The 18029-nt window shown below is 18.7% G+C and overlaps 2 protein-coding genes and 2 pseudogenes across 4 annotated transcripts; 1 reads left to right on the top strand and 3 right to left on the bottom strand.

Annotated features, from left to right (window-relative positions):
- Positions 1-3120: 3120 nt before the first annotated feature.
- PmUG01_00013700 (PIR protein) lies at positions 3121-4285 on the top strand (the record flags this gene model as incomplete). Its single annotated transcript, XM_029005555.1, has 3 exons — positions 3121-3147; positions 3289-3996; positions 4112-4285. 3 exons carry the CDS (start codon positions 3121-3123, stop codon positions 4283-4285), a joined length of 909 nt encoding a protein of 302 aa, XP_028859168.1.
- Positions 4286-6914: 2629 nt separating this feature from the next.
- Positions 6915-7596, bottom strand: PmUG01_00013600 (annotated as a pseudogene). Its single transcript is given in 2 exon segments — positions 6915-7229; positions 7243-7596. Coding segments are annotated over 2 exon segments (669 nt in total).
- Positions 7597-10355: 2759 nt separating this feature from the next.
- Positions 10356-11161, bottom strand: PmUG01_00013500 (Plasmodium exported protein, unknown function; the record flags this gene model as incomplete). Its single annotated transcript, XM_029005544.1, has 2 exons — positions 10356-10949; positions 11075-11161. 2 exons carry the CDS (start codon positions 11159-11161, stop codon positions 10356-10358), a joined length of 681 nt encoding a protein of 226 aa, XP_028859167.1.
- A 4606-nt stretch (positions 11162-15767) lies between these two features.
- On the bottom strand, positions 15768-16461 carry PmUG01_00013450 (annotated as a pseudogene). The gene is given in 3 exon segments: positions 15768-15827; positions 15842-16426; positions 16441-16461. Coding segments are annotated over 3 exon segments (666 nt in total).
- Between the last annotated feature and the right edge of the window lie 1568 nt (positions 16462-18029).

Below are 18029 nucleotides of genomic sequence, written 5' to 3'. Positions count from 1 at the left end.
TTCAAGAATGTACATAAACGCATTAATTTGAAGTGTAATGTATAACTGTTTATAGGTGTGCTTAATAATTTACCTGATTAATAAGATATACGAATTTCATCATTATTAATTTATTGTGCTGCATAAAAATTCATCCTTTTTAAGAATTTAATAAAGTATTCATAACATATTTCTTTTTCTATCATTAAGTGATATACGGACGATGAACATTTAAAAGTATTCATTCATTATATAATATAAAATAAAATGAATATGCGTATACTGAAAGGTGCTATGATAAAAATTAAGTAAATCTAATTTTTTATAACTATAAACATTACTTAATTTTTTCTTAATATTTATTCAATCTTTTTTTTGTTAATATAATACTTCAATTGAACACCCTAATGTATTATTCTTATTTAATATACATTATAAAAGCACTATTCTACTGTAATAATTTCTACATATATAATTGATATTTACAGATTCTTTGATATTATATTGTAATGTTACTTATTATTATTACTACATGGATATAAGAAGTTTTTGTTTTTAGTGTTATTGTAAAGCATAAGAAATAAATTGTACAGGTTTTATATTTTTTTTTATTTTTATATATATATTTATTAATTTATAAAGTGATATTAGTAAAATCAAGGAAGATACATTTTAAAAATTTATAATTATGAACAGATATAGATTGCATTTTTAAAATATTTCTTTTTTGTTATTTTACCGCAAAACAGTCTTTCATTATGTCTAAATATATTTCATGTGATATAAAATAAAATTATAAAAGAAAAATTCTTTTTCATTCTATATCATGAATTGTTTTATTCAACATATTAATCGTTCATTTATAAATTATTTCCTATTAATTCATTTAAAATCTCCATAATTAGAAGGGGAATATTATATTTAAAAAAAAAAACTGTACAACTTTAACATAAATATATTGATTGTTATAAATGCATACCATATAATATTAAAAGGATTGGAATTACATTATAAAAGAAAGATTATTTAGGACTTGTGTGAAGCAGCATTATTTTTTCTGACACAAGGAAAATACAAAAGAACTGTGCAAAAACTAATTCACATAAATAAATTGAAAATTATATTTTAGGATAACCAACAAATACAATAATATAAAAATTGAAAATGCATTATATAAAATATACCTAAGTATAAGAAAATAAAAAATATATTTACATAATTAACTAATTCGCAAATATTCATGTTATTCAGGAAAGTTTTTATAATATATTAAACAATTTATGCACATTCACAAAAATCAAACAATGAAATTTTAAAAAGCTCAAATAACATAAAATAAAATAATAGTTTTATATTCATTATAAAAGAGGATACATAATTCTACTGCTTATATATTCTACAACAATTATTTGTAATAATAAGCTAATATATAGATAAATTCAAACAGTACTATTTATTTAAATTAAACGAATTTATAAAAATTAGAAAAAAGATATATTATTTTTGTTAAAAATCTAATAAAATAATGTAAAGATAACCCACTAATAATGGTATGAATAAAAAGTAATAAAATAAGAAACAACGAATATCTATTGTACAATAACATTAAAAAGTACTTAATAATTATAAAAATAATGCTACTATTTTAACTTAAACAATGTTTGTGAAGAAAAAAACAATTCATTTCATATATGTACTTATTATTGAAAAATTTTTTTTTTTATTTATTTCTTTTCTTATTCTTTTAAAAATATATTTAATTATATGGTGAATAAATAAACAAACATAATATATGATATCTTGTTATTTATAAATTATATTAAATATATAAAAAAGTAAAATATTTTTAAATAATATTATATATAAAAAAATTAGAAATAAATAATTATTATTTTCTAAGTAACTTGAATTAAATTTTATTATGTTACTGAATTCATCTGAGATATAATATTTATAAATAAAATAGCAATAGCATACAAAAATAAAAAATATTATGATATTAACCTTGAAAACTATTATATTATTTACTGAAATAAAAACATGTGTCATAAACAAAATTACTAATAGCGTGTACGCTCTGTGAATTATAATGATAAATTTTAATTGACATGTTAATCTATATTTTACTTATGCTACAAGTACAAACGATATCCATAACAAATTTTATTAAAGAAGTGAGGATAATTAATATATTTCTTTCTTTTTTTTTAATATACAATTTTAATAAAATTATAGTATAAAAATACTTAACTTTTTTGTATATGTTTATATGTCATGTATAAAAATATATATTGTACCAAGATGAAATTTCTAAAGAAAAAATTAAAACATTAACTTTGACATGTAATAGAATGGAGAGAATTAACAAATTATTTTATAATTATACGATATTGTCTATTTATGGAATAATATATTTATAATTAAAACAAATTTTTTGAGAATTTTTATTATTAATATAACAAGTAAATACTTACTTTAATTTGATATTCTTCCTTTCAGTTAAATTTATATTTCATGTAATTAAATTTTAATTTTAGTAATATTCGTGAAGTTGAGTTTTTTAATCAATTTATATATTATTAAAACATATCATAAATATTAATTGAAACAATATGTAATGTATTATATTAGCGATAGAAAAAATAAAAATAAAACAAAAGAGAACATCTTATACCTCATAAATATCTAATATTTATCTATTTATAATATTTTAAAAGGCTAAAAGTGGTACATAAGTAGACATTGTAGTATAATAAAAGATTTATAAAAGAATAAACTAAAATTAATTTATTTTTTTGTTTTATATATCAATACAGTTATATGAGATTCATGTTAATCAAAAAATAGAAAATGGCTTTTTTTCTATACTTTTTTATATTTACAATAAAATGACCCTGTTTTTTCAAATCATTAATTAATCAATTAAAAGCGTTTAGTTTACACATTACTATGTTACCTTATTTTGATATGAATAAAAGGCAGAGAGTAAACTTTCCTAACTAATTTTCTTTTTAATATTCTGTGTATTAAAAAAAGGAATGCAGCACATATAAACATATTATATATATTTTTTCATTTATATAAATATTAATATTATACCAATTTAATTTTTGTTATTTGATTCATGTAAACGTAAGTATAATGACACCTGGAGTTACATACGTAAACGTAGAATTTATTGTTACACCATAATAACTATATATATTGTTGTATTCATGAGTTTATTGTTCTAGAAATGATATATAAATCTATTCAATGAAAATCTGATTTTGTGTATTTATATATTATTAAGTTTTTTTTTATTTTTAGGCTGATTCAGTATCATTATATCTTAATTATGAACAGGAATTTAATGATACTGCTATATCAGATACAAGAAATGATAGTGGTTCCGGTGGAAATCCTGGACAAATATGTGGTAAAATGGTTAAAAATTGTCCTGATTTTACTACACCATGCCAACAGATTGGTAGATACTTAATTGAAATAAAGCAAAAACACCATTCTAATAGCCCTAAACGTTGTAAATACTTGAAGTATAGGATAAATTCAGACAATAATTATAACAATCCTAATTTGCTCCAGATATATAAAGAATTTTCATCCAAAACAGAAAATGTATGCAAAGAGGAAATAAAAACTATTCAGCAGGAATCTTTAAAAAATCTTAAAGAACTATATAGCTATTATGATAATTTCAACAAATTTAAGGGTAAAGACGAAGATTCCGGTGGTCATATTTGTAGTGATATTAATAATCTTTATAGCTTGTATAAGAGTAATTACGAAAAATGTCAAAAAAATAGTGATGACGCTTTTTGTGAGGAGTTATCCAATTTTAAGGAAGCATATGAAAATAAAATGAAAACGTTAACTCCATGCGATGGTTTACCAATAACTTTACCCACAAAATTACTACAAACATTAGAACCTGAAAAAACAGATCATGTATTTATTCCCAGTCTAACAACGGCTCTCATATTACTAATATCTTTCACTTTATTTTTTTTATATAAGGTTAATAAAAATTACATTTAATATTATTAATATTTTATCACAAATAATATGATCATAAAACAATAAAATTTTTAACTATATAAACACATACATATATGCATATATTTTCATATAGTTTACTCCATTGAAATCGTGGTTACATAATCATTTGCGAAGGAAAAAAATAATTGAATTTAACAATATTGCAAAAGAAACAAGAGAATCATTACAAAGCACACAAGAAGTTATAAACATAAGTTATGACGAAAACCTTCATAATATAGGCTACCATCCTCAAAGAGAAACTTAATGTAAAATTTACAATTAATATTATTTTCAATAGAAAATCGAATACATAGTGGTATATATGTTACACATATCTGGGAATTTATAAAGCACTAATATAAACTATAAGTAAAGAAATGAATGCATATCTATAAAATTTATTCAAAAAACAAGTTAACATAAGCACAATACTAATTCAAGAATAAATAGAAGAAAAATCCCATTATTCATGAGATTTTTGTCACAATGAATAACAAATAATTTTAACATTTAAATATATAATATAAAGTGATAAAACAAACCTTGAATTCGTTATAAAATAATATGAATTAATTCTTATTACTTATGTATTAAAAAAGGAAAAAGAATAAAAAACAAAAATTTGAAACAAAAGCACTACACAAAAAATAAAAAATATTTTTTTTTCTTTAGAACAAAGTTTATTTTTAATTATTATTATATGTGCACTTCAAATTTTATAGAATTCAAAATTTAATCCAGTATGCAATACTTATAACATTCTTTTCCTTATGTAGCAGTTATTTTATACATCAGTGTAGTCATCATATGCATACATAAGTTCAAGCTAGATGAATTATACTTTGGATAAAACTTAAATGTTAATACTTCCATCCATTAGTTAATAATTCATAAATAAGTTCGTAGTAAAAATTAATCTTAATTTTTTTTCTATTTTAATATCCTTTTATACGTACAACATCCAAGGAAAGTAAACAAATGGATGTAGCATAAATAAAAAACAATTATAAACTTATTATAAATTTAAATATTTTTCACTAAATTTAATTATAATAGTAACAAATAATAGTTATATTTCTACATTTCGTTTATAATTACTTTATACAAAATATGCAATACGACAAATATTACCATAAAAGTAATAGAATTAGAATGCTTGTATGAATAAAAAATCAGATAAATTAAAAAGTAATACTTTTCCTCAGGTTTCTTGCAGAATTCTGCATATATATTCTGCATGGAGCTAGAAATCTATACATTTCAAAACAAATGATACTTTTCAAATAGCGCCTCTAGTTTTTCATCATTCAAAACATTCAAATACCGTAATAATTTATGAATTAGAAATTTTATAATACTTCATAATTCTAATTATTGCGTATAATCATGTACACTTTGAAATATACTATAAATATGAATTTACCTTATTAATTTAGATAAAAAATTTTTCTGATTATATACGATGTCCATATCACACAAATTAAAGAAAAAATAAATAATATTTATATTATAACACATGATGGATACATTGGCACGTTCATATAGAAAGGATGACTTCAAATATTTTTATGATAAGGAGGTAGTCAATATAATTTTTTGTAACCAATTTATTATAGTAATCAAAAATTCTGCATTGAATGAAGTGCTCAAAAAGTTGCTCATACTTCTAATGAATATAAAGATACTACATATTTGTATTTTTTTAATACATTTTTTTTAATTTTACCGTATTATTTACGTATATAATTTGTGTACTGAATAAGTGGTACATCAAAAAAAAAGTAACAAAGTGAAATTTACTTATAAATTCGCTTAAGTACTACCAGATTAAAATTCTTTTAATAGAGTTCATATATAAAAATTATTTACTTATTTCATGTAAGAATCCAACATATTTTTAATACTATATGCCATATAAAAAAATTTCTTTTATTGGTATATTAAAAATATAAAATTTAAATAAAAAAATATTAACATTCATAATGTTTTTTTTTCAACTGCTTTTTTTTTTTTTTTTTTATGTATATAAATAAATAATGCAATTTTTTTTAATTTTAGGATTAAGAGTTTTATTTTTAAAAAATAATTAATTGTATGATTAGTAATATACATAATCTAATAAAATAAAGTAAAATGGAAAATAAAATAAAATTAACATATTAACTACAAACCTCAATTTAAGAAACCCATTATATAAGATATTATTTTATTCATATTCATAATTCCTTACATATACCATAAAAAATATAAACCAAGTTTTTTTAAAAAAGTATTAAGAGATAAATATATTTTATTATATATTTCTAACAAAAATTATTTATATAATATATATTATGTTGTTTTTTGAGTAAAATTTGTATATATCAATATAATATATTGCATTTACTAATGTTCATAATATAGAAATAAGATATATTAATTGTTAATTTAAATCCAATAATACAATTTTTATCTACATTAAATAATAATCATTTTAAACCATAACAAAATATAAATTATAAAGCGCCATTATTTTGTTCAAATATATATGATCCGAGTTCCATAAAATGATTATAATGGTGCTATTATAGATTCATTTTGAAGTACACATGTATTTTTTCCACAGAAATATATTTAAATGAAGAAATGCATATATTATAGCAAATGTTCCTTTTTACACCTATATAATACATTAAATACGATTGGAAATCATCAACATGCTCAAATTCATATATAAACGAATAATACATCTTTATACTGCTATGTATCAAAAAGAACAACTATATATACATTCTTTTATAATATTAAACTAATTATATATATGTTTATTAGGGCTATATCTCTAAAAAAATTAAAGATATGTCTTCATATTAATTACTCCATTACATGAAAATACACATCCCTTATTATTCATTTTATACATCTATGAACTTTATTTTTTTATATTTTTCATTATTTTGTAATATTTTAGCAATCGCTTTTACAAGTACTACAGCTAATATAATCATAAGAACGCCGAATGCTATTATATAAAAATATTTTATTTCTAAACTATTTACTTCACCTCTAAGTATTCTACTTATAAAATTCCAGCAAGTTTCGAATGGCGTATATTTATCATGCTTACCTGATAACTCAAGTACACGTAATATGGGAAATCTTATTCCTACTAGAAGAAAAAAAAAAAATATAGCAGTTCCAAATCTGTAATTTCTAAATTATATTTTATTTTTTAGTTATATCTCTAATTCTTCTGTTTTTTTCTACAAAATAATCATAAACATTTTTCATGAACAACTTCTTTGCAAAATGAAAATATATTCCGTCAAAAGTTATATTATTATAATCGGCAACTTCTGTTTAGAATTGTGCTTTATTTAATGTATATGATTTAGATTTTTTCCTTTTCTCTCTTAACACCTTTTCATTATTATATAGAGCTTTTTCACCTTAATCGCCATTTTTTTCTATATCTTCATCTAACTCTGTAATATTTGAATCCTTATTCTGTTTATATTTCGCTAGTAATCGATAATTATTTATATTCACTTTTCTACTAACTTTGAAGTTTTTGTTCAAGGATTCATTCGGTCCTATCTAAAAAAATAATATAAACATTATTTTTTTAAAATAATAAATAATCCAGTTGTTAAAAAAAATATTATTATAAATAAAACAAAGAAAATATTGGTAAGGAAAATATAATCCAATGATATTATTATACCCTGTCATTGTAAAAATGTCATATCCATATTAAAAGGATAAAAGTAGAAAGTTTAACAGAGAACAGTATATTAATTTTTCGTTCCATTTATAAAATATTTAATATTCCAATATATTCAGTAAAGAAAAAATTAATAATAATATATTATACTTCTAATGATAAGACAAACTATATTTATTTTTAAAATTATTTTTTATTTATTCACAGAAACTTAATAAAATATAAATAACTATAATGCATTTCACAATATTGGCAAAGGAAAATAACACTAAACGCGTATTATACAGTTTTTTTCTTAAAATTAAAAAAAAAAAAGACTTACATTAAAATAAAATAATTTGAATATATTCACAAGTATTAAAATATATACTTATATGTATTGCATCAAATATATTGTATTTTTGTGAATCATTTTAATAATAGAGTTAAAAATAAAAAATGCATTATTTCTTAATAATTCTATGTATTGATTTTATATATAATATGGATCAAATTGAGTATAGAAAGTTTAGAACATATATAATATATTATACTTTATATTAACAGAATATTTACTATTTCCATTCAAGTTTTCTTAATAATAATTCTAATTTTATAAATTTTATCTCCAGGAAATACTAGTATTTCCTAGTAAAAAGTATATTATTATAACAATACAGTAGTATTAACAATAAATTATGAAGGAAATATTTAATAAAACATATTTAGTTATAATAATCATAATATGTACAATCTTTCATGTTCCTTAATATATTTATTAAATTGAATTTATAATATACTCTGTGATGTATGAAATAATATATAATTTATTGTTAAATAAATATTTCTTTTTTACTTGTTTAATGTAATTTTTGAATAGTATAATTTTTAGTTATGTATGATTTATAGCATTATGTTAAAGTGAAAATTTTTCATATTTATATCTTATATTCATTATCGATTTTTTTTAATTAAATATATACATTGAGAAAGAATGATATTAAAAAAAAGAAAAAACAAAAAAGGTATAGAGTAATTCTGGTAAAAATATAATAACATAACTATGTGCCTCATATTATACTTCATCTATATAATTCGATTTATAATATATATACATATACTTTTTTGTTAACTATTTACTTTTTCTTACATATCCATATAATTTTTGTAAATTGGAATAGAATAAATAATTAAGTAATACAAATTATAAATTAAAGAATTATTAGTATATTCTTATTATATCGAAAAAGATAGAAATACTTATATATAATAATGCACTATATACAATCTTGTTGATATTATACAATATATGACTGCTACCCCTTGTTCATAAATTGAACACAAAAAATAAACTCATGTTTATAAATTATATATTAAAAAAGAAATCCTTTTTTTTTCTTACACATATTTAAAAATTTGGAGTTAAAAATATTAAAGAAATAGAAATTATCAATTTAAACTTTTTGTATTTTTTTATATTCTTAAAATAAGGTTAAATTTTTACTTAATATATTTATAGACAATAATAATATATTTTACAAATATATAACTAAATACCAACACAAAAAGAAAAGACTGTAGAAAATATCCATTTAGTTCTATTATCCCTTAATGATAATTTTATCTTCTTACAATTATATACATATATTTAAAAATTTTCTATGACGATAAAGAAAAATTACAATTTATACATAAAAACTGTTAATGTATTATTGTATCTAATTCAATAATTTAGCTTTTCATTGACATATATCATAAAAACTATATAAAGTATGTTTATTGATATACTGTTTATATAATATATATTCATTCAGTTTACATAATATATAATTAAAACTACAGTACGTAACAATAATAACATAATAACATAATAATTGATTTTAACTCTTCATTTTATTGTGAATACATAGTATTCCGACAATATTAAACAATTATAAATAACTCAAATATAACAAAGATATCATTATATTATATAATTATGTATTCCTTTATACAGGATGATAAATAAACTGTATATCCTCTAAGGAGAATATTACAATAAATATATTTATAACTAAGTTTTCTTAAAATTTATTTTGTATAAAATATATTGGGTTACTTATAAGCAAATATACATATATATATATATATGTGCAGCAAAATACTTTTACTTCATATCATCATATACTAAACAAGACGCAATTATTTTTAATTTCTAACAAATAATGATCTAAAATAAATTAATTCAACAAATAATTATTTTGTAGTAGAGCAATATAAAAAACTGAAACATTTTTTTTTTATTTTAAATATAAATTAAATCTTTAAATAAATATATGTTAACTGTACTATTATATATTAATTTTAACACACAAACATATATTTATAATAAAAATCTATTTAATTACGCAAATATAAAAATTAAACCATAACATTTATTTAAGATAGAACAATACATTAAATTATAATTTGAAAAGCACAAAAATATTCAAATTCATCTGAAAACTTTGAACAAATTTTTTTAATATCTTGCATAAAAGATGCCTATATATGTAAGTTCAACTATGAAAATTAGAAAATATGCTTATTATGTATATTACTACATATACATTACGGTTATAAATTCATATAAAATTGTATTCTACAAAAAAAATATTATTACTTATTACTCATTTTACGCTCTTCGCTTCATAATTCTCCTATGCTTTTTAATTTTTACAAACATGTAAACAATTCCTAATTCAAAAATGGCAAATAATATGAGGATGAACACGCAATATAATTTTTTGTAAAAGTTAATTACATTTGTGTAGAAATATGGAATTATTGGTAATATTAATCCACAAGAAACTAATAAAAAAGGTAAATACATTAGTATTCCGTACTCCTTAAGTAAAACCTTTTTGCAGGACTTATTAGTAATTGACGGATTTTTTCTAATAAAATCTATATAATCAAGATGTTTGAATAATTTTCTTTCAAAAAGAGTTAAGTATTTGCCTCTATATTTCAACATTCTCTGCCTGATATATCCTTTATTGAATTGCTTCTTATATAATGAACTTTTACTTGATTGTTTATTTATTATTTTGTCACATATGTTACTATTAGTTATAACGTTTTCGTTCTCATCATTTTCATGTATCATTCCTTTTAGGTATGTATTCCTTGAGTCCTTATATTGACTACATTCTGCTACTAATCTATAACTCTTTATATCTAATGTTCGCTCAATATTGTACTCTCCTACAAACTTACAAAAAGTACTCTAAATAAAAAATAAATAACTATTATTTAAAAAAAGAAAAAATTATAGTCTAATATATGATATTAATAAAAATAAGAAGTGGACAAAATAAAAAATACAAAATACCTTAAAATATATTATCATACCATGTCATTGTAAAGAAAAAATATCCAAGTTAGAATAATAAAAGTATTAGTTTTAATAAAAAACAGTGACTTAATTTTTTGTTCCATGATATAGATCAATAAAATTTTAATATGTTCAGCAAGGATACAAACAACAACAATATAATTTTCTTATAATTATAAAGGTCATAAATATTTATTTATTTTCCTAATTATTTTATTTTTAGTTTTTCGTAAAAATACAATAAAATGTACTATTTTTTACATTAGAGTCAAAGAAAAAATAAATTTTAAATATATTATAAAATTTTCATCTTAATTTTTTCTAGAAAAACATAATTTTCATTAAAACAATGTAATTATATTGCACTTATAAATTTTCAAAATGTATTAATTATTTTATAGTAGTTTTATTAGGAATACTGTATTTAGTATTTAAAAAAAAAACAAAATTGTACCTAAGTATTTTCTAATATAAGGTTTATTTAAATAATACAAGGTATAGAATGTAGGTAGATTACAAACTATCATGTATTATGACGATAATTATTGATTTAAATTATTTTTTCTAATTATTAATGCTCTAAGTAACACAGAATTTGTTTTAAAAAATATCGTTCTTATAATTTACCTCTTTTAATTATGAAAATAACTGAAAAAATTAATATTTAAAAGAATAGCATTCCATCATACAAATAATAAGATAATGATTATAACTAAAAAGAATATGTAACTAAAATATATTGAACGTTTCAATATTATGTTCTTAATATACAATATAATTTATGATCATGTTTATATTTTAAAAAGATGATACATATTAACGCCTTATGTTTCTGTATCATAAATACACAATATTATATAAATCGTATATTATGTAATACATATTATAATAAATCTATAATTGATTTATAAATTCTCTAATTTTTCATACGACAAAAATATTTATATTTATGTAAACAAAAACAAAAAAAAATAAAATTTAGTATTGTTAAATATGTACTACATAAAATTGTAATAACAGGAATATTTGAATTGAAATGTATTTACAAATAAATATTATATGTTATATTATTTTTATATAATGTAATACAATAAAATTGAATGTTACGAAAATCATGCATTCATTAATTTTTCTTATAAATATTTTATTACATATATTTTTTTTTTTTTTTCTTATTTTACATGCACATATAACATATGATATATATTAAAAAAATAATGTAATATATAAAAGAAACATAAATTGTTTTATTTAAAAATTATAATTAGTAACAAATAAAGGATATGATATAATTTTTTTATTATGCTTAGTATATAACACAGTAATTAACAATTATAAAATAATTATAAGTACAAAATGTTATTCTAATCACATAAAAAATATTTCATGTTTTTCTTTCAAAAAAAGAAAGAAAAATAATAAATTAAAATAAGAACGAAAATTATTAAATGTATAACAATTTTTGAATTAAAAAAAATAATATCACAAAAACTACAATAATTATGTTTTTATTTCATTACTTTATATATGAAGTTATTGCTAATTTTATAAGATTCTTATTTAATATTTATTGAAATTTACATTTTTAATAGTCTCATAAATGAAAACTTAAAATTTCACTTTCTATATATTTTATATTTTCATAAAACGAAGTATGAAACTTTGAAATCTTTTTTTTTTTTTTAATTTATTTAATTATTTCTGTGTTATACTCCTAAGTGATACGTGAATTTTACCTACTATATATACATATTTGTCCTTCAACATTTTTCTATTTAATTATAAATTTCATATAATATTAAGTGCTAATATTTGGTTGATAATCTTTTATACTGTTATAATATTTTTATAATTTGATACATTATTAAGACCATAATAATATATAGTAATAAGGTTTTTTAAGAAATAATAAAAAACTACTAAGTGTTCTCTATAGGAATTTTATTACAATAATTCCACAATTTTTATTAACATTTTAATATTCCTGCTACAGCTGATTATATATTTTAATTAATCTTTTACTAATGGATCTACAAGTTCGTGCATGCAAAATTGTGTAATGTAATTAAACTGTTAATTGTATATTGTTATATACATTTATTCCTACCTTATTCATAATGCTTTATTTTCATTCATACGTATTCCGTTATTGTTTATATATTTTTCAAATGGAAATATTAGATTCTAAATATATTGACAATATTCGTTGGTAATATATGTTTATTGCACTTACACAACATAATGCTTAAATATAACAATATCAGAACTATATAATTCTATTCCTTTAATTTATATAACGTACCATAAAATAGTTAATTTGTTAGAAAATATCAATTACATATATATTATTAATAAATTATATTATACCTTATTATACAATTCTTTTATATATGTATTGAATTTGTATTTATCTACGTTAAAACATTCATGTAGTAATGTATATATTATCAGTGTTTTTGTTAATATGTTTCATATATAACATAACTATCCCCTTTAATTTATATGTGCAAATGTTATAACGTCTTTTGTATTATACCATATATAAACATATGACTTATTTAAATAAACGTAAAAAGAATAATATATACTTTTATTAAAAATTCAAAATTTTCTTTCTGTAATTGTTAAGATATATGTTAGACATGGTTCAGCATCATCCTGAATTAATCTACTATTCTGTCATTACATATAGTTATCTTCTTCAAAAAATATTAATGTAAAAAATATTCTTCAAGTTACATGCTAAAATACGAACTTTAATACACTATTGCGTTTCTCAAACATAAGTCAATATCAATGCATCAATTTATTATATTGATACTTTTTACCTTAGTATTAATTCACTGATTCATATGTTTCTTTTCTTTTATATTTTTTCACTATTTGTTTGATTTCCATATATTCTTTTTTTTTTATTTAATTTTTGACGTAACATTTTTTTTAAAAGTATAAAATTTAACATTATTATAAATTGAAAAATGTTTTATATTAATATACAACTATTATGGATTATTTTAACGCACCTTAGATAATAAAAGAGGCTGCATTTATATATAAATTATTTTTTTTATTATTTACATAATATAAAAAGAAAGCTATTTTAAAACATATATCAGCAAATATTATATCATAAATAAAACTTATACACATGAACATTATTATATTGCTTAAATTATTTTTAATATATTTAAAAATATGTCAATGAACCTGAAATAATATATTTTCAATATTTCCACGTCGGTTCAATATATATATATATATAAATAAATAGAATATACAAGGACATTCAGTTACACAATTTTCATGTTGGATGTGATAAATTATATTAGTTAAATAATACCAAAATTAATTTAAATTGTTTCATGTATTTCTCATTTTAAAAAACTTATATACATTTATACCTTTTTCAGTTATTAAAATATTTAATTTACAATTGAATATATAATACATCCATGTTAACAAGTGTAAATATATTACATGTTTAATTTTGAAAAAAATTTTAAATTATATTATAATATGCTTTGTAGAAATAGATAATTTAAATGAAATTAAAAAAAAAATACATGTTTGTTTGATTATACTTATATTATATTATAAAATTCAGCACATAAAAAAATTCAACATATACAGTAAAAGGAAAAAAAACAAAAAGTTATAATATATTATATATTATTATAAAAAATTTATGCCATTAAAAATGAATATATGTATGAACCTGGATTATTGATATTATTCCAATATAAAAATATGCCATGTATAATTAAATTGATTCTCATACAAACGGTAATTTTAATATAAAATATTTTGCAAAATAGAATATATATGTAAAAATAAATAATTTAATAGAATAATGAAATATTTAGTGTTAACTAAAAGGTAACAATTAAAGTAGTATTCATATTTATAACAATACTTTATAATAAATATTTAACTAATTTTTATAAAATTGAATTAATAACCCATTTTAAGGAAGTACAATTATAAATATACCGGATACAATTATTTTACAAGAATTTATATTCATCTGAATCAATAATGAACTATATAATTCATTTTTTAAACTATTTTTTTGTTATCATATATTTATGTTTTCATATTTAAAACATTCAAACTTTTTAAAATATATTAAAAGCATCTTTCTGATGAAAACATATTATAGCAAATTTATCAGAATAATATATAAAATAAAAATTATTTTAAATCACTTTTACAAAATGCATATATTCTCTTTTCGTTTTATTATATATAAAAAAAGATATTTAGAATAAATTTAAACGAAATAATGCATTTTTTCTTATGAGACCACCAAATAATCATTTTGGACTAAAAACTTAAAAGATATGAAAGCAAATTACGTCTATTATTTGTTATTAGGAACATTCAATATCCTTTCAGTTTAATTAAATAATACTAAATTCGCACTTTTAAAAAAATATCATATAACATATATATATATTTCATGTAAAAAGAAATACTTATATACACTATTCATATCACTCCAAAGTACGAAATTACGTTAAGGCAGTTCTCTAAAAAAAATTTATCTAAAAAGTAACAGTGAAAATCAATAAAGATTAAAAATATATATTTCTATAATTCATATCAAAATAGTTAGGTATATGTATTTGTTATAATAAAAATTAAGTAAATGTATGCACATTACTTATTTATATATTATTTTTAAGGATGCTTCCATCTTCTAATTCCATATCAAATGTTTTTCTCACCACAGGTATTAACAGTTTTATAACATATTTCGGAATTATTTGGCTTTTTTATTTAATTTTTTTAATACTTTTTGAGCTATAATTAATACCGGATACAATTAAGAGTTCCACAAATAGTAAAAGTACAAAAATTGCTAATAATATTGGAATTAACAAAATACTACTCCTTTATGCTGAATATCCATTGAATTATTATGTTTATCTCGGGTAAAAATTAAAAAGCAAATATAATAAATATAAAAATAATTATATTATTAATAGAACTAAAAAGGATTTAATAACTCCTGAATATATCTTTCTATATATCATTAATTTTTCAGCCTCTTTATTAATTTTCTTGTTATTCTTTATTTTATCTATATTAACTAAATGGTTGTACATATCTTTTTCAAGAAATAAATCTATTATATTAAATAAAGGATATTTTCTTTGCATAGATGGTTTATTTCTGTTCTTTGCTTTTAATAATATTTCTTTTATTATGTTTCTTCGTGATATAAGCTAATTGCCATTTTTATATACGTCATTGTTTTTATTGACTAATTTTGTGTTATCATCGTTACTTAATGTATATACAGTAGGTAATACATTCATTGAACTCTCTGTTAGTATACTATTAGTTGTTTAGCCTAAATATACATCTATATAATTTTATCCATTGATTTACCACAGTTACACTAAAAAAAAAGAATGTAAACATTTATATATACATGGGTATTTATTTTTATACAAAGAAATTTTTATTCTTAATAACAAAACTTAGCAACAAAAGAAGAAATACAAACTATTATTATAATACTACATTATTTTTAGTATGACATATCCAAATTATTAAGATAAATGCAATGTTTTTAATAAAAAAGAGGGGCTTAAAATTTTCTTTCATTTTATAGTTCTTTAATGCCATTATACATTTACTAATACAAATATTAATTATTTTATATTTCCTGCAAAGGATAAAATAAAAATAATATTATTTATAATTTTTTTTATTTTATTTAAAAGGTAAAAAGTTGAATTTATATAAATATAACCCATAGTAAATTTTACAAATGTAAAATGACTTTAAAATTGATTTGTCATATTATATATACACAGAAATTTTGCATAAAAATAATTATAAAAAAAAAGTAATACGGAGGATAATAATATTAGACAGTATTAAAGTAAAATAAAAATTATTCAATCAGTGATAAATAATTTTTTTTTATTCAATAAAAAGTATAACATACAGAAAATTTATACTTACATATATTCAGATACTAATTATAAACTTTTACATGGTTCCTAAAAAATAATTCTAATTATATATATTTTTTTGCACAATTTCTTTATATATTTAAGTAATATTAATTATCTTGATAATAAAAATAATAGAAAAGGTATATTAAATTATGAACAATATTCTGAATTATATAATGTATACATTAATATTTATCTAAAAAAAAAAATTACTCTTTTATATATCATCCTGCGTTAATAAAATAAAATTTATTATTATCTACAAATCTCTAAATTTAAGGATATTTTATAATATACTATAATAATGAGATTATATTTGCATGTAATGATTTTACAAAATTTATATATTACTTCTAAATCGGAATACGATTTATTATTGTTTAATAGAATATTAAAGAATACTTAATTTATATACATGTTCCTTTTAAAAATGTAAATACATGTATATAGAGAAAAATATTAATATAATAAAAAAGGGGGCCAAAATGTATTTGATATAAAAGTAATCATTGCAGTTTTGCAATGTCAAAGATATATATAGCAATATAATTTTACAAATGAAAACAAAAATAATGTATATATATATAAGATATATAAAGTATTATAACAAATATATAGGAATATAAATAATTTAGAAAAAGTTCATGTATTTTCATTTTAATACATACTTTTATAAACATATTTTTAAAAGAAAATAAAAACAATTAATATTTTAATTAACATAAATATTTCTTATAATGAGAAATTTATTATGGGTCATAGAAGATTTACTCTGAGTATATTTAATACAGCATTCATTATAATAAAAATTTTATTTTATTAAAAAAAAATAATAATAATAAATCTAAAAAAAAAAAAATTAAATTATTATTTCGTTAAAATAGTTTTTTCCATTACTAATTGAACTTGCAGAAATTGACATAATTATATATTATTCAATTATATTGTATGTGCATATTGTAATATTCATAATGACAAAAGTTTATATATTTTAAAATCATTT

Source organism: Plasmodium malariae, assembly GCF_900090045.1.
Source record: "Plasmodium malariae genome assembly, contig: PmUG01_00_3, whole genome shotgun sequence".
In the NCBI taxonomy this organism is placed as follows: domain Eukaryota; phylum Apicomplexa; class Aconoidasida; order Haemosporida; family Plasmodiidae; genus Plasmodium; species Plasmodium malariae.
The sequence above is the reverse complement of the archived record's forward strand: the minus strand, read 5'-3'. Positions and strand labels throughout refer to the sequence as shown.